Here is a 22,893-nt window from a genome sequence, read left to right as displayed (position 1 = left end):
TATTGTTTTCAATAAAATTTATTATCCCATACACATGCAGTCATGACAGACAGTTGTTCCTTATGGAGGTAGACTAATCATCAAGCACCTCAAGTTTTTACTCTAATTTGACATGGTGAGAGGACTGAAAACTTCATTTATGCATATACTGTTGTGTTTCCAATATTGACACCAGTAAAACATTGCCAATATATCAGGTATGGTAAAGGAATGGGACTGGTTGCAACATTGAGTAAAAAGAACCAAATCTGGCATAATTTTTGAAACAGTGATTAGTTGTACCAAGGTTTCAATCAACACAGCATTCTTCCAGTTATCAAAATTGTGCTGACCATCCTTACACCACAGATGCAACTGTAAAGAAATTGCAATACTATGTCGGTTATTGAAAGAAAATAGTGACAAGAATCATTAACAGCTTTATCTGGTAAATTCATTACCTCAAGTTCTAGTGCCCAGTTTATTGCACACCAGGTGAACAAGTGTGTTTTAGGGTAAAAGTTTCATACATGATTAACCTGAAATTTAAGATACCACTCACTCATGCCAGTGTATGAGGTGTAAAAGGTCATTTAGCATAGAAATATTTCCTTATCCAAGAGAAAATGAACTGCCACTCTTTTTGTAGAGTACATTACAATTTTAAAAATAAATTTCACTGGTGTGTTACAAAACAAAATGGATAATCATACCTTGCATGTTGCTCTGCTGCTTTTTCTGAAACCCTATGCAAATAAAAACCAGAAAAGATGACTGTAATCGACAGGAAGCTAGCAAAAGGATCTATAAGCAAATAGAGCTATGAAAAATAATTCACTTGGGTTCCAGAAGGATAACATTTATTTTCAAATGTAATACTACTTTAAATAAATTGGAAGTTACCTGTATATTTTGAGCAAGAGAAAGTTAACAAATAATACCATCAAACATTTTGTATCGGCTAGGGAATTCTAATGCAAGAAACAAAAATTTAAAAAAACCAAAATACTAACACACAATACAACTATCTACACCTACAAAACAAAATATTTTATATAATTTTCTATTTACAAACTGCACAAATATTACATTTTTTTGTAAATTCTGTACATATGTCCATTGTCAACATTACATCTTTACAAAATTTCATTAAAATATATTTCCTGCAGTATCATAACAAAAGCAGTACTCTGGCCTGCACTACATGTATTATAAATTTTCTTTTTTGTTTTCACTGCTAGCTTTCCATCTACAATTAATATAGTGACAAACTTGCTTTCTTGGGCACTCTGTAATTAATCTGAAGTGCCTGCCTCTGATCTAGAAATACTACAAGTAATGTCTGTCAATAGCAGTGTATCTCAAATTTTCCACTATACGTATGTCCTAATTGTGTTCTTAATTCTATACTATTCCATGAATTTAGCTCAGTAATTTGTATCACATTTGGTAGTGCAACCTAGTCTAAGACTACATGGCTGCCGAAATTAAATGAGGCACTGATTATACAGATTTGTGTTATCTTAAAAATGCCCAGCACAATAAAAGCTCTGGCTCTGTTACACAGTTGTAGTTACAGGAAACAGAATGTCTCTGCACTGCACACACATATCTAACTAAACTACAGTCAAAGCAACTTTTGCACATAAAGTTACACTGGCAAAAATTAATAACAGTACACTTAACTATACTATTAAAATTCTGAGTGTAACTTAAGTACTAGCAAAAATATGACAGAAGCAGGTAAATACACATAGATGTTAAAAAAAGATGAGACAGTTGCCATCAATACTATTCTGAAGTCATAACTCCAGGTTTGAGGTGTAACATACGAGAGATTTGTGCTCCAAGTTACCTGAAGTTATGGTTTTTTTTCCATTGTGCCTTTGATGACTCGTACAGAATCTGGAGTCAAAAGTTATCGAACTAATTTGCCACTAGTGGTATAAAATAACAAAAAAGATTCTGCTTAACAATAGTGGTAAACTTCATGCTTTCCCTATCTATTTCAACACACTACTGCCTCAGATATTGGATTCTCAGTTATGTTTATGGCAGAGGCTGACCAGACAGGACTGTTAACCTGCACTTGATTTTGCAATTTGCTAGCTAAATCTAATCGCTCGAGGGATACCTGCCGATAGGTGGCCATTTTGTTCTCAGTCAAGGGTGCAACTGAAACAGAATGAGACACTACATCAGCTATTATACTCAATCTAAAAATTTTAGTACAGCAGGGCAAAAAAAGTAGTCATACGCATGCACATGTGTGGGCACAAAGATATACACACACTGAAGCAGTTATGGAATCAGTTTCTTCTCCATCAAACACAGTGAATAAGAGTATCTGAGCCACCACCTTGGAGAAGCCTTATACTTCCATGAGTTAAAATGTTAAGAGTTCCTGTTGAATCTATCATCCCATTTATTCCTTAGGAATGTTCAGCACCTTCTCTACATCATATTGCTTTCACATTTCAGTAAGGTGTCAATTATGCACTTTGCTGTTTGGTAATCTCACTTGTCTTTATAATGTGTTTTTATATTCTTAATTAAATAATTGCTGTGAACATTTTCTTGGCTACAATATGATTGTACCAGCATACTGTTCATGTCAACAGCAGTTCCTACAGCATTTTGTGTTTCAAACTTTTCTAGTTGTACTGTAATCACTTATATGTTTGTTTGTGTGGCCACCTTCCGCAGCAACTGTTAACATCTGTTATTATAGTTTCTGTCTTGAGCTGACTGCGATGTAATTAAGAAGAATTTCACCAGATGCATTTTGAAGCATTTTCTGTGGCAATCTGTAAATTGGATACATATGTTTGTACATTTATTTTCTGATTCTTTTAGGTTAAAAACAGTGTTTTCTTTATAAAGTTAGTCTGTAAGTTACTTACGGTGTTTCTTTAAATAGTCTGCACCTTCCCCTCTTGCTAGTAGTGGTTAATGTTGACAGCCTTCATTTCACATCTGCAGTTTTTTGCATTTTGTGTTATTTCCTGCACTGCACTATTTATGATTGACTTTCTTAACTGTTTCATCACTGTTACAGTGTTTATGCCTATTCATTTGTTTTCGTTCATGTTGTGAGTGTTGCCAACCTAAGAAACAATTTTTGTGTGTGTGTGTGTGTGTGTGTGTGTGTGTGTGAGAGAGAGAGAGAGAGAGAGAGAGAGAGAGAGAGAAATTGTCTTTTCTGTTATGGTTTTTTGGATGTGGTAGTTTTCTTGTAAGGTGAGGAGGTGTTTTTTGTTGTTGTTTACCCTTATGATTTCCATGTCTGTCTCTCTGGTTGTAATTTTATGTTGGTGTTGGTGTAAGTGTTCTGCAAATGTTGAATGATTTGTCCTATACTTCCATGCTCTTTAATGTTTTTTTTGTATCACGTGTCAAATGTCCTCCTGGTTTGACCTATGTATCGTCCATCACATCTATTGAATTTCAGTTGGTATATTCCTGATTTCTCATACAGATCAGTTTTTCCCATTGATTTTTGGAAGTATTTCTGAATTGAGTTGTTGGTTTGGTGTGCTATTTTTCTGCCTTGTCTTTTGAAAATATTGGATATTCTGTTGTGTATTTGTGATTGTACGTCATAGTGTACCACCTTTTACTTTCTGTTTCTTTCACACTTTGTGCTGTTTCTATTCTTGTATTTAGTGTATTTCTTTATGTGTGATTTTGTCCACGTGTTGGTGGCAGTTGGGTGTTTGTTCTTTTCTGCTTCTCGATTTTATTGTTCAGCTTTGTTACAAAGTTCTCTTTGTATCCATTGTTTGTGGCTATTTGTATTATAGTATTCATTTCTTTTTTGTAATTGTCTGTATCCAACGGTACTGTGTTTAGTCTGTGGAGCATGTATCTAAGTTCTGCCTGTTTTTGAGAATTGGGGTGTTGTGATGTCTCGTGTATAATTGTGTTTGTTGTTGTCAGTTTTCGGTATATGGCAAATGTGTGTCAGTTGTTTTGAATCTTTATGGTGATGTCCAAGAAATTTAACTGTCTATTTTGCTCTCTCTTTATTGTAAACTGTATCTTATCATGAACAGAATTTATGTCTGTATGTAACTGGTCAATTTTATTGTTTGGTTCATCTATCAAGCACAAGATATCATCCTGTATAGGATGTTGTACCTATTTGGCACTATTTAGTTAAATATAATCTGTTCTACGTGGTTCGTAAACATGTTTGCTATGGTTACAGACACTGGAGATCCCTTTGTAAATAGAATTCATTATTGAACTGAAAATAATTCTGTCCTGTTATTAGCTCTAGCAGTCTGATGTTTCTTTGATGTTGAGATTAGATTAGTTTACGTTCCATAGATCCGTGCTGAGGAGATCCTCGTGGATGTGGAACACGTATTCATGTGGAAGTGTACTGTGTTTATTGTTTCAGTTTTTGGTATATTGGAATACATATTCTAAACATCAAATGACAGGAGGGTGGCTGTGTCTGGAACTTGTATGTCTTTTATGTACTGAATCAATTGTGTGGTGTTTCTTATAGTCCTGTCTTTTTGTAATTTGTAGTTTTCTGAAAAGATTTTCAACATGTATCTTGCAAGTGGGTAAGAGGGAGCACACATTCTTTAAACTAATTGACCACTTAATATAACATTAAATGTACAAATATAACAACAGGCTCCATTTACCACTACCATTTTCTCCCAGGTCTATCCCATAATCACTGTCCAGGCCACCCCTGTTGTTCTTCGCACCCCCCACCCCCCTTGGGAGGAAAAAAAAAAACCACCCTCTCACGTCTCTATCTACATACAAGACAATTTCACTAATTCTCTCTCTCTCTCTCTCTCTCTCTCTCTCTCTCTCTCTCTCTCACACACACACACACACACACACACACACACACACACACACAAAAACCATTTCATAGGTTGGCAACATTTACAACGTGAATGAAAACAAATGAATAGGCATAATGATGAATGAAAAACAGTTAAGAAAGTCAATTATAAATAGTGCAGTGCAGAAAATAACACAAAATGCAAAAAAACTGCAGATGTGAAGTGAAGCCTGTTGACATCAACCACTGCTAGCAAGAGGGGAAGGTGCAGACTATGTAACGAAACACCGTAACGAGCTTGCAGACTAGCTCCATAAAGAAAACACTGTTTTTAACCTAAAAGAATTAAAAAATAAATGTACAAACGTTTGTATCCAATTTACAGAATGCCACAGAAGGTGCTTTGTAAATAGAAGTGAAACGTGTCTGGTGTAATTCTTTTTAATTACATTGCAGTCAGCTCAAGACAGATAACCTATAACAACAGAACTTAATCACTATTTTGCTATCTGTCAGAAGGAACTCACCCCAAATAATTTGTAGTTAACTGATCTGGCATTGGCTTATCTTTTTAAAACATTTAAACATCAATGTCTATTAACAATGTAAATTAATTTTAAGTTGCTGTATGTCAACTTGTGGGAGATAAACTATAACAAGTACATTAACTAATGAAGTAGGTGACCTATTGGTGAAAGTTAACTGAGGCAATTGGGTAAGTGAAAACAGCAGGCTTAAGGACGCCCTTACGTGTGTGCTTCTCAGACGCCATGCATAATACCACAGACTGCTGTAAAATTTGGAAATGTTACAAGGTGTACAACTTGCTTCCACCGTTTGCCGAAAGGTGGCGACAGCGGTAAGTAGCGGTGGAAAGAAATAGATCGCAGGTGTCAGGCAGTTAGCTTGGACCTCAGTCAACATAACCTCATTCAAACATTAGTCGATTTGCGTCTGAATCATAAAGTTGTTCTTGATTGAAAATGTCGGTTTACGAGCCTAATTCTCGTTATTTGTGGGAGGTGTTACTGTTTTGTTTCAATATGCAGAAAACAGCGGCTGAGTCTCATTGAATGCTCTTGAGTACATATGGTAAGGACACTATTAGTGAAAGAATGTGTCTTGGGTGGTTTCAACACTTCAAGGATGGTGATTTTAATGTCGTAGACCGACACAGTGGTCGAAAAGAGAAAGTTTTCGAAGATACAGAATTGGAGACATTGCTGAGTGAAGACGCGTGTCAAACTCAAGAAGATTGGCATGATTAGTGGGGGCGACACAGCAAGCCATTTCAAAACGTCTCAAGGCTATGAGCATGATTCAGAAAGAAGGAACTTGGGTCCCGTGTAAGCTGATACCAAGAGACGTTGAATGTGTTTGTGAACAGTTGCTTCAGAGGCAAAAAGAGAAGGGATTTCTGCATTGAAATGTGACTGGGGATGAAAAATGGGTACATTACAATAACCCTAAATGCAAAAACTTATGGGGATATCACGGCTATGCTTCCACGTTGACGGCCAAACCAAATATTCACGGCTCCAAGATCATGCTCTGCATTTGCTGGGACCAGCTCGGCTTTGTGCACTAGGGGGGTGTTAAAACCAAGTAAACAATCACAGGTGCTCGTTATTGAATGCAATTAATGTGTTTGAGCAGAGCATTAAAAGACAAATGGCCACAATATAGCGAGAGGATGATAAAGTGATTTTGCAGCACGACAACACTCAACCACACATTGCAAAAGAGGTCAAAACATACTTGTAAACATTAAAATGGGTAGTCCTATCCCATGCACCATATTCTCCAGACAGTGCTCCCTCTGACTATCACCTGCTTAGATCAATGGCGCAAGGCCTGGCTGACCAACACTTCCGATTTCATGAAGAAGTCACAAATTGGATCGATTTGTGGATCGCTTCAAAAGATGAACAATTCTTTTTTACGCGGGATTCACACACTGCTCAAAAGGGCCAGTGGTGGGAAATACTTTGATTGATACATGTGTAACCAATTTGTTTCATTAAAGCCTCAGATGTTGGGGAAAAACAGCAGAAGCAAAGTTTGACACCTAGTACAAAATATAGCCAATAATTTTATTTGAAAAAGGAAAACCCCACCAGGGAGCTGCAATATGTCTTGACTTTATTTGATAACTACTTTCAATAACAAGGTCTTCATCTGGTCAAATTAGCTATCTAGGACAATCCCTAAATCGTTACATATTACAAGCATTTATACATGTACCTGCACAACTGGTAAAATTTATGAAATTTGTGAACTTAAAAATAAACACTTATCTTTAAAAGTCAAAATACATTATTGTAACTTACATATAGAATGTATGCCACTTGGCACTACACAATACACTGCCATGTGGCTCAAAATGAATGTTAAAGCTGCAACAATTAGAAATTTTTTGTTTGGCAGCAAGGAGCCTACATAATATATGTGAACTGAAGAGAAATTCTGCCGCATGCAGATACCATTTTATAGCTTTGTTGCTACCCAAACATGTTTCAGTAATTTCTCCTATTTTCAGTTGGATTTCTGTTTATTTTCTTTCTGAAAAATTATGGTTACATGTTAATCTCTTGCGTAGATTGTATGGATTTTGTGCTCAAAAGAACTTGCATTCGCAAAATGAGTGATTATTAGGTGACCAATATTTTACATTGGTTTACATGTATTACAGACATCCAACACTGAGTTGAAGCATTATATGTTGTACATTTACACTTTGCTTATAGATGTTGGTCTTATGTTAAATTTGGAAATAACATTGAAAAACATTTTTTTATGTATCCTTACTGGTTGTGTGTGCAGGTAGCTTTATATTTAATATCAATTTTACAGCTTGTCAACTGCAAATAACAAAACGCTTTCTAAACACAAGAATAATAAAAAATTTAAAAAATAGAAAATGTTTTGACGTTTGCAATGTAAACAAAGATGTATCCATATTATTACCAAATCTATACTACTACTATAAAAAGGCAAGTCGTCATTCAACATTGTTAAAAAAAGTCTCAAAAAGTGCTTGACCTATTTACTTCAGATTTTTATTTCATACTCTGCTAAATGTTCAGGTGGACACAGGCAATATATTTTTTAATATATATTGTACATAAGTGAGTGAGTGTAGTAGAGAATGATGTAAAAATATGAAGTATTCAGTCAAATACTGTTTGAGATTTTTGGTAGCAATGTTAAATGAAGACTGTACTTTACATTATGGTAGCATGTACAGAGAGAGAGAGAGAGAGAGAGAGAGAGAATTTCTTGAGTGCCTTACTGCAGATTTTTACATAATACTGTAATACACATTCAGACAGATATAAGCTCTATATATATCTGTGTCTGTGTATGTGCGGATGGATATGTGTGTGTGTGCGCGCGAGTGTATACCTGTCCTTTTTTCCCCCTAAGGTAAGTCTTTCCGCTCCCGGGATTGGAATGACTCCTTAACCTCTCTCTTAAAACCCACATCCTTTCGTCTTTCCCTCTCCTTCCCTCTTTCCCGATGAAGCAACCGTTTGTTGCGAAAGCTTGAATTTTGTGTGTATGTTCGTGTTTGTTTGTGTGTCTATCGACCTGCCAGCACTTTCATTCGGTAAGTCACATCATCTTTGTTTTTAGATATATTTTTCCCATGTGGAATTTTTCCCTCTATATATATATATATATATATATATATATATATATATATATATATATATATATATATATATATGTGTGTATGTTCGTGTGTCTATCGACCTGCCAGCACTTTCGTTTGGTAAGTCACATCATCTTTGTTTTTAGATATATTTTTCCCACGTGGAATTTTTCCCTCTATATATATATATATATATATATATATATATATATATATATATATATATATATGTGTGTGCGAGTGTATACCTGTCCTTTTTTCCCTCTAAGGTAAGTCTTTCCGCTCCCGGGATTGGAATGACTCCTTACCCTCTCCCTTAAAACCCACATCCTTTCGTCTTTCCCTCTCCTTCCCTCTTTCCTGATGAGGCAACAGTTTGTTGCGAAAGCTTGAATTTTGTGTGTATATTTGTGTTTGTTTGTGTGTCTATCGACCTGCCAGCGCTTTTGTTTGGTAAGTCTCATCATCTTTCTTTTAGATATATATATATATATATATATATATATATATATATATATATATATATATATATATATATAGGGAAAAATTCCACGTGGGAAAAATATATCTAAAAACAAAGATGATGTGACTTACCGAACGAAAGTGCTGGCATTCCACGTGTTAACCGTATACTATATGTAGGGTAATGTAAAATATTTGATACTTCATAATCACTCCTTTTGCAAATGTAAAAATTTTATAAAACCTATATAGAAGAGGTTAACATGTAACAATAATTTTTTCCGGAAGAAAATGATCAAAAATCCCACTAAGAGAACACAGAGTGCTGAAACATATCTAGGTAAAAACAAAACTGTACAATGGTGTCTTGCATATGGCGGAATTTCTTTCCAGCTTTTTCTTGGCAAACACAGAAATAAAAAGAGCTACATCATTCGAAAGATGATTATAAATTGCAGGTAACAGTAATGTATTTTAGTTTTTTTAAAGATGAAACTATTCAATGTAAAATTCACAACTTTCATACACTATACCTGTTATACAGGCACTTATACAAATGCTTGTAATGTGTAATGGTTCAAGGCACTTGATAACAAGTGTTCATCATAATTAACTCATATACCTCAATTACATTTGATCAGATGATGGTATTTCTACTGAAACTACTTGTTGAATAAAGTGAAGTCATAGTGCAGTGTTCTGGTGGACACGTCTCCCCCCCCTTTTTTAATTGGACTTAAAACTTATGTCAATTATTTGTTTACAACAAAAGTGGCTATACTTTGGTTGAAATTACTAAAATCTAATGAATTTTAAAATAGCTCCAAGAAGTCTTTGAGTAACAAAGCAACATAAGCAATGCATACAATTACACATATTATGTGTCTCAGTACAAAAAACAACTGGTACTACAGTTGGTTTAGTTCATTAAGTGCCTGCGTCCACTGAAAAACAGAAGAAATTTGAAAGCTGTCAAAAAACCTTAGATTACTTTTAGCTGAATGCTTATTAATCAGTGTGAAAAGTCCTACAATCTATATCAAGCTAGTTTGATGAAATGAAGGTGATGATGGAAAATGAACTCTACAGCTTGTGAATGTGAGCTTGAAGAGAAACCTTCTCTTCCTCATTAAAATACACCATCATGAAATTCATTGGGAATATAATAATACCATAATCACAACTGGAAAAAAATATTACAAGTCAATGTCTCAATGAAAAAAATTCATGTCAATCTGCTACATCATAATCATATTTTAAGTTCTGTTCACATGCTTGCAGAAATTATAAAGAAATTAAAATTCTTACAAGAATACTATTTTTTGTTTTGTTTATTGCGCAAACATGTTTCACTACAGTTGTGGTATATTAAGTATTGTTTTCTTTTTTTGTATCTAAAATAATACAGTTTTTTATGTAGGTTAGTAACATGTTGACATCAACAGACTTTTTAGTTGTTTGGATTACACATGAATTTTACCTTTCTTACAAAATGATGAGATACACATCAACAAAATAATACTGCTGTTACAAAATTAATGTTTAACAAAATCTGTACAAGCTGTACATCATGACATAAAATCAAAGAAGATAGGCGTGTTATGCATATTACATCACTTCTCAAGTCAACTAAAAGGCCAGGGGCTATAATGGTATGACAAATGGATACAGCAGTTTGATGCACAACAAAGGCAGCTTGAAAATTCCAGGTTGTCTTTTCCACGCATGGAGTGTGCTGAAGAAAGTATGACTTCATTCTCTACAGCTTTGTGAATGAGAGTCTGCCATTAGAAGTGTCTGCAGTTACAGCAACTGGTATTGTTGATGATACTTATTTATACCCACACCAGAATCGTGCTACTTTGTTCATTCGGTGATGTAAAGTACTACAGATTGCAAATAAACCCCCGCCCCCCTCCATCAATACTTAGTATCTTCAAGATAGTTTTATAAAGGTTGAACTCAAATCCTGACTGCAGCTGTAGTTAAGGCTCTGGACTCACATTTGGAAGGAGTGGTGCTCAAATCCATATCTGATTATTCTAATTTGTGTTTTTTATGGTTTTCCTAAATCAGTTTAGGAGAATGGTGGATTGATTCCTTTGAAATGGTCATTGCCAATTTTGTGGCCTATCATTGTCCAGTCCTAGCTTGTGGTCTATCACTAACGACTAAGATTCTGATCATTCATTAAACATCAGTTTCCACCTACATTTTGCTTCTTTTCATATTCATCATCCAGTCTTAATCATGACTTAAGCAGTCAATATCTTTTTGATTTGTTGTCCTAGCGTACTGACTAATTTATTTGTTATGTTTATCCATTACGGATGTTTTATAACACGTGATTGTTTATTCATTTTAAGTACACAAAACTGCATCCAGTCAATTTTTTTGAAATAGTTATTTATTATTCCATGAACCAGTTTTCAAACTTTTTCAGTCTCATCTTCAGACAGTTTTCCGGAATTATATATCTATTTCAGACATAATGCTGGGTGGTGGCTCTGTGACAAGAAGATGAAACATGCTTTAATTCATCAGCATAAATGTGTAACTTCTGGAAAGCCCTCTGAAGTTGAGCCTGAAAGGATCTGAAAACCAGCTCGTGGAATAATAAATAACTATTTCAAAAAATGTGACTGGTAGCAGTTTTATGTGTTTACATAATCTATTTGTACTTCTTGTAACTTTTCAAATATTTTATGCCAAAAGTGCTGTGTTTCTTTGATAGCTTTATAATTTACTATTGTTTTTATCATGATTGATTATCACGTCCATGAATTTTATGTTTACCGACTGATTTTTCCTATGTGCAAAAGCTATTTTGTATCCTCCGACAGAATTACATAACATGAAATGTAATTTTTATCATTAACTTCCTGTCTGGAAACAAAGAAAATGGGAGAAAGTTAAGTATCAGTCAAGCAATAATTGTCATTTGTGATCGTAGAAGCTTCTGACTTCACCTAGTGTATATGTTCTATCTACTAAATATACATTATAAATATAGAGATGTAGAGGAGGGGGGGAGAGGAGAGGAGAGGGGGGGGAGAGAGAGAGAGAGAGAGAGAGAGAGAGAGAGAGAGAGAGAGAGAGAGAGAGTGAGTTCATGATAATGGAAATTCCAAGATTGAAACAACAGCTCATAAAAGCATCCACCTCCTGATGGAAGAGTAATGGTTGGCACACACATACACATTATACAACAGAAAATCACACTTACTTTGAGCTTAAGTATATGATCAGAGGTAGGGCCAAGGATAAAAGAAACCATGTTGTATATTCGCTGTACTGTTTTGTTTGCGTGTATGACTGTTAACCAGATGGCCATAACCAAATTGTTTGGTGGGAACTGCAAAACTGAGCATGCTGAGCACACCGTATCACCAAAAATCCCCCCCCCCCCCACCAACCTTTCCCAAACTACCTCACTTCCTTCTCTCTATTTTTCATTTATTTTACACAGAAGATTCATTATTGTTACAGAACTATTTGTACTTTGCTTTTCCTGCTGAGGATCGCTTCATATCCCCTAGCAGTGAACCCAGTCATACTATTAATACTCACCTATGACTTATCACAGATGAAGCAGTAATCTATAGTGAAGTACTGTCTGAAAAATGCTGCACAAATATTCAGTCAGATCTGGATAAGATTCCAAGGTAGTGCAACAATTATTAACTTATTTTAAATGTTCAAAAATGTAAAGCTGTCCACTTCACTTCACAAAATGAAAAACATATATCCTATGAGAGAGTATCTACATGATGAAATTGGTTAACCCATTCAAATACGCGGATGTGACACTTTTTAGGGATAGGAAATGGAACAATCACACAGCCTCAGTCACAGGTAAAGTAGGTAGCAGAGTCTGGTCTATTGGTAGAATACTAGGAAAATGCAACAAAGGAGATTGCTCAAAATTCAATCATGCAAGTCATCCTACGATACTGCTATAGTGTGTGGGTGCCATACCAAATAGGACAAATGGGGGATATTGAATGTATACAGAGGAGGACAGCATGAATGGTCAAACGTTTGTGTGACTCATAGGCGAGTGTCACAGAGATGCTGAAGAAACTGAACTGGCAGACACAAGAGTGTAGGCGTGAACTTCCCCAATAATGCCTACACACAAAGTTTCAAGAACTGGCTTCAAATGATCATTCCTCCACATATCACTGCCATAGGGATCATGAGGACAAGATTGGATTAATTACAGTGTGCACAGAGATATTTACACTGTCAGTCTCTTCCCACACACAATACGTGAATGTAACAAGAAGAACCCATAATAACTGGTACGATGCAAGTATCCTCTGACATGGATTTCACAATTGTTCGATGAAGGTGTAGATGTCGTTTCCTCCTCTCACTTTTGTCTGCCTAAATAACCATACTTAAATTATCGGTATCACCAAAGAGGGTGGTGGTGGTGGTGGTGGTGGTAGGGTGGTGAGGTGGGGGAGAGGTTTAGGGGCAGAGAGAGAGAGAGGGGGGGGGGGGGGTGTTGGGGGGTGGGAGAGAGAGTACTTAATACAAGAAAATGAGTGCTACTGTAAACTGAAAGTGAGTGCGATTTTCTGATTTTTTTTTTCCACTTATTAGTAATATTTATTTGCTGTTCTCACCTAACTGTAACTGTAGAACCTTGCAGTTGATTTCCTTAACTCTACCATATTCCTTGCTACCCCAGTGCTGCTTCTTTTGATCGAAACATACTTTTCAGGTTTCCTTTTTACCACAGAGAAACTATATGCTTCAGTACGATAAGTGCAGGTGTATCGGAGATATATACATTCATTCATTCTTCTCAATGTTATTTTGTCACTTAAAGTGACACATTCTGAATCACATCCTTCATGTAACATTAGTTTATATTTAATGTTGTTCCAGTACTGTCATAGGTTATTTTCAATTTTACATGATTTCTAGATATTGTTCTTAATACATTACTGGCTATTAAAATTGCTACATCACGAAGATGACATGCTACAGATGCAAAATTTAAACCAACAGGAAGAAGACGCTGTGATATGCAAATGATTAGCTTTTCAGAGCATTCACACAAGGTTGGCACTGGTGGCGACACCTACAACGTGCTGACATGAGGAAAGTTTCCAACCGATTTCTCATACACAAACAGCAGTTGACCGGCATTGCCTGGTGAAACGTTGTTATGATGCCTCGTGTAAGGAGGAGAAATGCGTACCATCACATTTCTGACTTTGATAATTGGCGGATTGTAGCCTATCGCGATTGCAGTTTATCGTATCGCGACATTGCTCCTCACGTTGGTCGAGATCCAATGATTGTTAGCAGAATATGGAATCGTTGGGTTCAGGAGGGTAATACGGAACACTGTGCTGGCTCCCAATGGCCTCGTATCACTAGCAGTCTTGATGACAGGCATCATATCCGCATGGCTGTAATGGATTGTGCAGCCATGTCTCGATCCCCGAGTTTACAGATGGGGACATTTGCAAGACAACAACCATCTGCACAAACAGTTCGACAACATTTGCAGCAGCATGGACTATCAGCTCGGAGACCATGGCTGCGGTCAACCTTGACACAGCATCACAGACAGGAGCACCTGCGATGGTGTACTCAATGACAAACCTGGGTGCACGAATGGCAAAACGTCATTTTTTCAGATGAATCCAGGTTCTGTTTACAGCATCATGATGGTCGCATCCGTGTTTGGTGACATCACAGTGAACGCAAATTGGAAGCGTGTATTTGTCATCGCCATATTGGCGTATCTCCCGGCATGATGGTATCGGGTGCCATTGGTTACACATCTCGGCCACCTCTTGTTCACATTGATGGCACTTTGAACAGTGGACATTACATTTCAGATGTGTTACAACCCGTGGCTCTACCCTTCATTCGATCCCTGCGAAACCCTACATTTCAGCAGGATAATGCACGACCGCATGTTGCAGGTCCTGTATGGGCCTTTCTGGATACAGAAAATGTTCAACTGCTGCCCTGGCCAGCACATTCTCCACATCTATCACCAACTGAAAACGTCTGGTCAATGGTGGCCGAACAACTGGCTCATTACAATATGCCAGTCACTACTCTTGATGAACTGTGGTATCGTGTTGAAGGTGCATTGGCAGCTGTACCTGTACATGCCATCGAAGCTCTGTTTGACACAATGCCCAAGCGTATCAAGGCCGTTATTATGGCCAGAGGTGGTTGTTCTGGGTACTGATTTCTCAGGATCTATGCACCCAAATCGCATGGAAATGTAGTCACATGTCAATTCTAGTATAATATATTTGTCCAATGAATACCCGTTTATCATCTGCATTTCTTGGTGCAGCAATTTTAATGGCCAGTAGTGTATATACCACATCAGGGTTAGAAACTAGTGACTTATGTTGCTGGATCATGTAGGAAACATGTCGTTATAAACAGATAATGTATTGGAGCTCTGCTTTTTTAAATTATTTCTCATTCTTTTTATCTTGATTCCAAATGTCTTATTATCTCATTTCGGAATTTAATCGTCATTCCTCTCTTCAAATAAAATTTATTTATTATATCATTCTCTATTTCCACTTAATTCTGTTGGGAATATTTTTCATTTCCATACAATGTTTGTACCAAAATGCAAAATTCATTCTTGGTAGGCAATACGAAACAAAGACTCTGTTCTTGCTAAGTGATCACATACCGGTAACTGTCTTTAATAATTTGATGGGTTTATGTAAGAAAGTGTATAACATATGGCAATGAAGATGAACTGAAATAACAACAGGATCATAGGAATACATTATTAGGACCTAACTGATAATTTTCTGACAGATATTTCCATTTCTTTGCCAGTCACGCATGTCACCCATTTCATTTTCTGTCTATTTCATTTCCAAGCATGAAGCTTTTCTAAACTTAAAAGCTGTAGGCTAAGTCTGAATGTCTTGTTTCCCGATTTAATCCACATTCAGTGGTGTCTGTTTTCAATACTGATTTTACCTACACACACATCATTTGGAAGCAAAGCAAAAAGTTAATGTAATTTCTAGCTTCTATATATAACATGTAGTACTGCCAATAGACACAAGAGAAAGAACATGAAACTTTCACGTCACTCAGACCCCATGAGGCACCCACTTGTTTGGAGACCAAGGAGAGACAAAGATGAAGGGGGACGTGTCAGAGAGAGAAAGAGGTCAAGGACACAACTCTATAGCCAACATCTGTGAAAAGAGTTCAGAATGTCCCACCTTTGAGGGCAATCCAGCTTGGTTCCTTCCTCAAAGAAATGCATGAGCAGGGATTTTGTTGTCATTTCTTTGACTGGGACAAATGTGAAACAACCAATTCATGGGTAGGATTAAGCTAACATCCACTGTCCCATTAATGGTATCATAAATGTATAGTTAACTCTCATGATCCACTTTCGACTCTACTTAAGTTGCATGGAATAAGTTTTATTCTTTTCTTTCTTTGTGTACCAAACAGTGGATTATGTGCTTTACCTAGTTTATGGTCATGGAATGCTATGGCTTCTTTCTTGAGACTGTTTATTAATTCTTTTGTGACACAATACTAATGTTATTACAAGCCCCTTGTTCATGCCAGCAAAGTCCAAGGGATGTTGACGGGTCACTTAGTCATCCTCTAATTTGCAGCATCATGCTGATATGGTATGGAAGGCCATGGGGTCAACAAACCACTTTCCCAGCCATACTGCCAACTTTGCAGACTGCAGAACTGCTACTTCTCATTCAAATAGCTTCCCAATTGACATTATAAGGCTGAATGCATTAAATACCAACTCTGTCACCAAGGAAAAATTCTTCGTAGTACCAGGAATCGAAGCCGGGTCCTTTGGCATTTACAATAGTATTGGATGTGACATCAGCACAGGTGCTGTTGGGGTTCAGTCCAAAGACTGGTTTGATGCAGCTCTCAATGCTACTATATCCTGTGCAAGCTTCATCATCTCCGAATAACTACTGCAACCTACATACATCTGAATCTGGTTGCTGTATTCATCTCTCGGTCTCTCTCTATGATTTTTACCCCCTCCCTCTCCCCCCCCCCTCCCCCTACTTCCCTCCAATACTAAATTGCTAGTCCCTTGATGTCTCAGAATGTGTCCTATCAACTGAGCTCTTCTTTTGTTGACGTTGCACAGTAAATTTCTTGTCTCCCTAATTTTATTCAGTACCTCCTCATTAGTTATGTGATCTATCCATTTAATCTTCAACATTCTCCTGTAGCACCACATTTCAAAGGCTTTTATTTTCTTTTTGTTTAAACTGTTTATCATCCATGTTTCACTTCCACGCATGGCTACACTCCAAACAAATACTTTCAGAAAAGACTTCCTAACAGTTAAATCTATATTTGATGTTAACAAATTTCGCTTCTTCAGAAATGCTTTTCTTACCACTGCCAGTCTGCATTCTTTATCCTCTGTACTTCAGCCATCATTAGTTATTTTGCTGCCCAAATAGCAAAACTCATCTACCACTTTAAGTGTCTCATTTCCTAATCTAATTCCTAATTCTAATCTAATCACACAATTTAAACTGACTACATTCCATTATCATTGTTTTGCTTTTCTTGATGTTCAACTTTTCTCCTCCGTTCAGGAAAATGTCCGTTTCATTTAACTGCTCTTCCAAGTCCTTTGCTCTCAATAACAGAATTACAGAGTCATCAGCAAACCTTGAGGTTTTTATTTCTTCTCCCTTAACTTCTACTCCTACTCAAAATTTTTCTTTGGTTTCCTTTACTGCTTGTTCAATGTACACATTGAATAACATCAAGGATAGGCTAAAACCCTGTCTCACTCCCTACTCAACCACTACTTCTCTTTCATGCACCTGGAGTCTTACAACTGTTCTCTAGTGTCTGTACAACTTGTAAATAGCCTTTCACTCCCCGTATTTTACCTCTGTTACCTTCAGAATTTCAAAGAGGGTATTCCAGTCAACATTGCCAAAAGCTTCCTCCAAGTCTACAAATGCTATAAACATAGGTTTGCCTTTCCTTAATCTATCTTCTAAGATAAGTCGTATGGTCAGTTTTGCCTTGCATGTTCCTACATTCCTCCAGAATCCAAATTGATCTTCGCCAAGATTGGCTTCTACCAGTTTTTCCATTCTTCTGTAAAGAACTCATGTTAGTATTTTGTAAGCATGACGTATTAAAGTGCTAGTTTGGTAATTTTCACACCTGTCAGCAACTGCTTTCTTTGGAATTGGAATTATTAAATTCTTTTTTAAGTCAGGGTATTTTGCCTATCTCATACATCTTGTACACCAGATGGAAGAGTTTTGTGATGGCTGTCTCTTCAAAGGCTATTAGTAGTTCTGACGAAATATTGTCTAATCCTGGGGCCTTGTTTTGACTTATATCTTTCAGAGCTCTATCAAATTTTTCTCACAGTACCATATCTCCCTTCTCATCTCTCTCTACATCCACTTCCCTTTCTATAATATTGCCTTGAAGTTTATCTCCCTTGTATAGACCCTCTATGTACTCCTTCCATCTTCCCCTTCTTTGCTCAAGACTGGTTTTCCATCTGAGCCTTTGATATTCTTACAGCTGCTTCTCTTTTCTCCAAAGGGCTCTTTAATTCTCCTATAGGTGGTATCTATACTTCCCTTAGTGATATGTGTTTCTATATCCATACATTTATCCTCTTGACGTTCCTGCTTAGCCATTTTGCACTTTCTGTCAATCTCAGTTTTTAAACATTTGTATTTCCTTTTGCCTGCTTCACTTGCTGCATTTTTTATATTTTCTCCTTTCATCACTTAAATTCAGTATCTCGTGTTATCCAAGGTTTTCTACTACACCATATCTTTTAACCTATTTGATGCTGTGCTGCCTTCTCTATTTCATTTCTTAAAACTGCCCTTTGTCTTCTACTGTATTTCTTTCACCTGCTCTAGTTAACTATTGCCCTACACTCCCTCTGAAACTCTCAGCAACCTCTGGTTCTTTCAAATTATGCAGATCTTATCTCCTTAATTTCATACCTTTTTCCAGTTTTTTTTTTTCCAGTTTTAATCTACAGTTCACAACCAATAAATTGTGGTAAGAGTCCACATTTGCCCCTAGAAATGTCTTACAATTTAAAATCTGGATCCTAAATCTCTGTCTTACCATTATTCAATCAATCTGAAACCTTCCAGTGTCTACAACCTCTCCCTCACACACAAATTTCTTTCATAAATCTCAAACCAAGTGTTAGTGATGATTCAATTATGCTCTGTGCAAAATTCTACCAGGCAGTTTCCTCTTGCATCCCTTTCCCCTAGGCCATATTCATCTGCTATTTTTCCTTCCCTTCCTTTTCCTACTACTGGATTCCACTCCCCCATCACAATTAAATTCCTTTCATCTCCTTTAACTATTTCAATAATTTCTTTTATCTCATCATACATTTCTTCAACCTCTTCATCATCTGCAGAGCTGGTTGGCATATAAACTTGTACTATTGTGGTAGGCATGGGCTTCATATATATCTTAGCTATGATAATGCTTTCACTACACTGTCCATATTAGCTTAACCACATTCCTGTTTCCTTATTCATTATTAAATCCACTCCTGCATTACTCCTATTTGCTTTTGTATTGAAAACCGTGTATTCACCTGACCAGAAGTCCTGTTCCTCTTGCAGCTACCAAATTTCACTAATCCCTGCTACATCTAACTTCAACCTATATGTACCTCTTTTTAAATTTTCTAACCCACCTATCTGAATAAGGGTTCTAACATTCCACACCCCAATCTGTAGATTGCTAGTTTTGTTTCTCCTGATGACTATATCCTCCATAGTAGTCCCCACCTGGAGATCCAAATGGGGGGCTATTTTACACCTGGAACATTTTATCCAAGATGGTTCCATCATCATTTAACTATACAGTAGAGCGGCATGGTCTTGGAAAAAATTTTGCTATAGTTTCCTCTTGCTTTCAGCCATTCACAGCACCAGCACAGCTTGGCTGTTTTAGTTGGTGCTACAAGGCCAGTTCAGTCAATCGCCCCCATAGTCAGTCTTTCTTATGGTCTTAAGATATGGTGCCTTGTTTATTACACAGAAATTCAAATATATGCAATCTATTGTTCATACTGTTTGCTTACCTTCAGTCATGACACAGTGCAAAGATATTGTGACAGAATTACTGAAATAATGAAATTAACATGTGGACACGTTGAATGGAGCTACAAGAGAAAATGCTGCAAATTGTCCTCTACATACAGCCAACGGCAGTCTCCATATAATGGTACCAATACAGAGCTTTATCCTCAAGATGCTTTACAGAGAAATTGATGACAGGTGAGAACAGAACATCAATGTCTGGGGAATATATTTCAGGAAAGGAAGAAATGTTTTTCCCTTAGTTTTTAGCACGCATGCGACCATGACTTAATTTGTAGCTGAAATTTTATATTGAGATGGAACACCTGACTCAGCTTCAATGTCAGAGCAATCTGAAGATTTGTGCCAGCTACAATCCACTTTACAAGTATCTAATACCTGTGGCATTCATTATCTGCACAATGAGTTTAATTGCATACGAGTATATCAGTCTGGAGCAAGCTAAAATTAGCCAAAATTTGAAAACTATCTTGTAGCATTTGTTTCATTTTCTTACTTTTTCTCAGATGCTACTTTATTCAAATTTTGAACCTTACTGAAATATAATGAGCCAAAACCAAGCAAAGAATTTCCATTTAAGTCCGAGTCTATTACAAGAATGAAAGCTGGTTGTAGTTCTGTAGACCCCAATACAAAAAAGCACTGCAGAAGGTTTCTTATACATGAAGTAGACAACAACAGTTCTTTCTTTAATTTTTGTAATTGACTAAGTAAATTTTTCTTCTAGTTTATAATTAATCCAATTTTATTCCTACACATGAATCTCAAAAGGAAAGAAGTATATTAAAAATAGAGAGAAATGAAAAAGTTGCCTGCAACAAGTAATTTTTTGAAGTACCAAAAATCAATTATGAGGCAGAAAAATAGAGAAAGAGAAGAGAGAGTTACTGAAGAAGAAACGCGTATTCTGAAATGTACTGTCTCTACTCTAAATGGATATACAGTGTTAAATATTATACAACTATTATTTCTAGATTATTTAGATATTCACACAACAAAGCGTGCCATCAGCCATTACTTTTTGAATTCAATTTAATTTGGTAGATTTTTGAGGTTGCTACAAATACACAAGGGTGAAAAATTCATGGGATAGCAATACGCACACACACAGGTGATGGTAGTGTCAGATATGCAAGGTGCAACAGTGCCGTACATTGGTGGAGCTGTTATTTGTACTCAGATAATCCTGTGAAAAGGTTTCTGGTGTGATTATGGCCACAGGACAGGAATTAGCAGACTGAACACAGGATGGTAGTTGGAGCTAGACATATGGACCTTCCATTCCAGAAATCCTTAGGGAATTAAGTATTCCCAAATCCACAGCATCAGGTGTGTGCCGAGAATGCTTCATTTCAGTCATTAGCTCTCACCATGGACAACACAGTGCCCAACGGCCTTCACCTAATGACCAAGAGGAGCAGTGTTTGCATAAAGTTGTCAGGACTAACAGACAAGCAACACTGTGTGAAATAACTGCAAGCAATCAATGTGGAACATATGACAAAGTGTCTTTTAGGACAGTGCAGCAAAATCTGGTGTTAAAGGGCTGTGGTAGCAGACGACTGACACGAATGGCTTTTCCAACAGCATGACATCGTCCGCAGCAGCTCTCCTGGGATTGTGACCCTATCAGTAGGACCCTAGGTGACAGGAAAACTGTGGCCTGGTCAGATGAGCCCCAATTTCAGTTTTTAAGAGTGGGTGGTAGAGTTCAAGTGTGGCATTGATCCCATCAAGCCACGAATTGTCAACAAGGCACTGTACAAGCTGGTGGTGGCGCCATAATGGTGGCAAGCTTTGTTTACATGGAGTGGTCCAACTGAAACAATCACTGACTGAAAATGGTTATGTTCAGCTACTTGGAGACTATTTCCAGCCACTTGTGGACTTCATGTTGCCAAACAACAATGGAATTTTTATGGATGCTAGTCTGCCACATCACTGGGCCACAATTGTTTGCAGTTGGTTTGAAGAACATTCTGGGCAATTCAAGCAAATGGTGTGCCCACCCAGATCACCCAACTTGAATCCCATCGAATATTTATGGGAAATAATCAAGAGGTCAGTTTGTGCACAATATCCTGTACTGCCATCACTTTCACAATTATGGATGGCTATAGAGGCAGCATGGCTCAATATTTCTGCAGAGACTTCCAATGACTTGTTGAGTCCTTGCCATGTTGAGTTGCTGCACTATGCTGGAAGAAAGGAAGTCCAACACGATCTTATGAGGTATCCCATGACTTCTGTCACCTCACTGTAATGTCCTACATAAACCTTTGTGAATAAGATATTCAATGTTTGCAGACTATTGGGCATTGAGTCTGTGAACCACGAAATTCCTAAACTTCTGATGTAAACATCCCTTTCATGATCTATGTGGAGCAAAACTGACTTCACTGGCATCTAAAATACCATCCGTCAGTCATTAAAGTCAAACTATTCAGTTCCCCCCTTATGTAAACATATTTTTTCTCTTCATAAAAGATATGATACAGAAATTTTATGTAAAACAACTGAAGAGAAAAAGTCTTAAACTGATCATCATAATTAATAGCTTATATGGGATAGTAAAATGAAAACCGAACTCCTGCACAATGGGACCATGGATTTGTCTCATTCAAAAGTAATCACCACACAAATTAATACATTTATACCACTGGGAGACGAGATGATCAGTTCTTGTTTTGTAGAATGTGGTCAGTTGCTGATGGGTCCACAAGCCTACCCACTTTGCACTTCCTTGTCTGTCTGAAACTGATGTCCATGAAGGTCTTTCTTGAGGTCACTAAAGATGTGAAAATCATACAGTGAATGATCAGTGTTGTACAGAGGATGTTGCA

The 22,893-nt window shown here is 36.9% G+C and overlaps 1 protein-coding gene across 7 annotated transcripts in view; it reads right to left on the bottom strand.

Moving 5' to 3' along the window:
• LOC126260026 (protein NDRG3) overlaps positions 1-22,893 on the bottom strand; it is a 584,669-nt gene continuing 561,776 nt past the window's right edge. For 6 of the 7 annotated variants that reach the window (XM_049957195.1, XM_049957197.1, XM_049957192.1 and 3 more), the window contains one exon: positions 1-2,154. In XM_049957195.1, the coding sequence (XP_049813152.1) occupies positions 1,988-2,154 (167 nt within the window). In that variant the 3' untranslated portion in view covers positions 1-1,987. The remainder of the gene's footprint in view (positions 2,155-22,893) is intronic. The other variant, XM_049957196.1, reaches the window with a different exon arrangement.

This window comes from Schistocerca nitens, chromosome 5, assembly GCF_023898315.1.
Source record: "Schistocerca nitens isolate TAMUIC-IGC-003100 chromosome 5, iqSchNite1.1, whole genome shotgun sequence".
NCBI lineage: Eukaryota > Metazoa > Arthropoda > Insecta > Orthoptera > Acrididae > Schistocerca > Schistocerca nitens.
The sequence above is the reverse complement of the archived record's forward strand: the minus strand, read 5'-3'. Positions and strand labels throughout refer to the sequence as shown.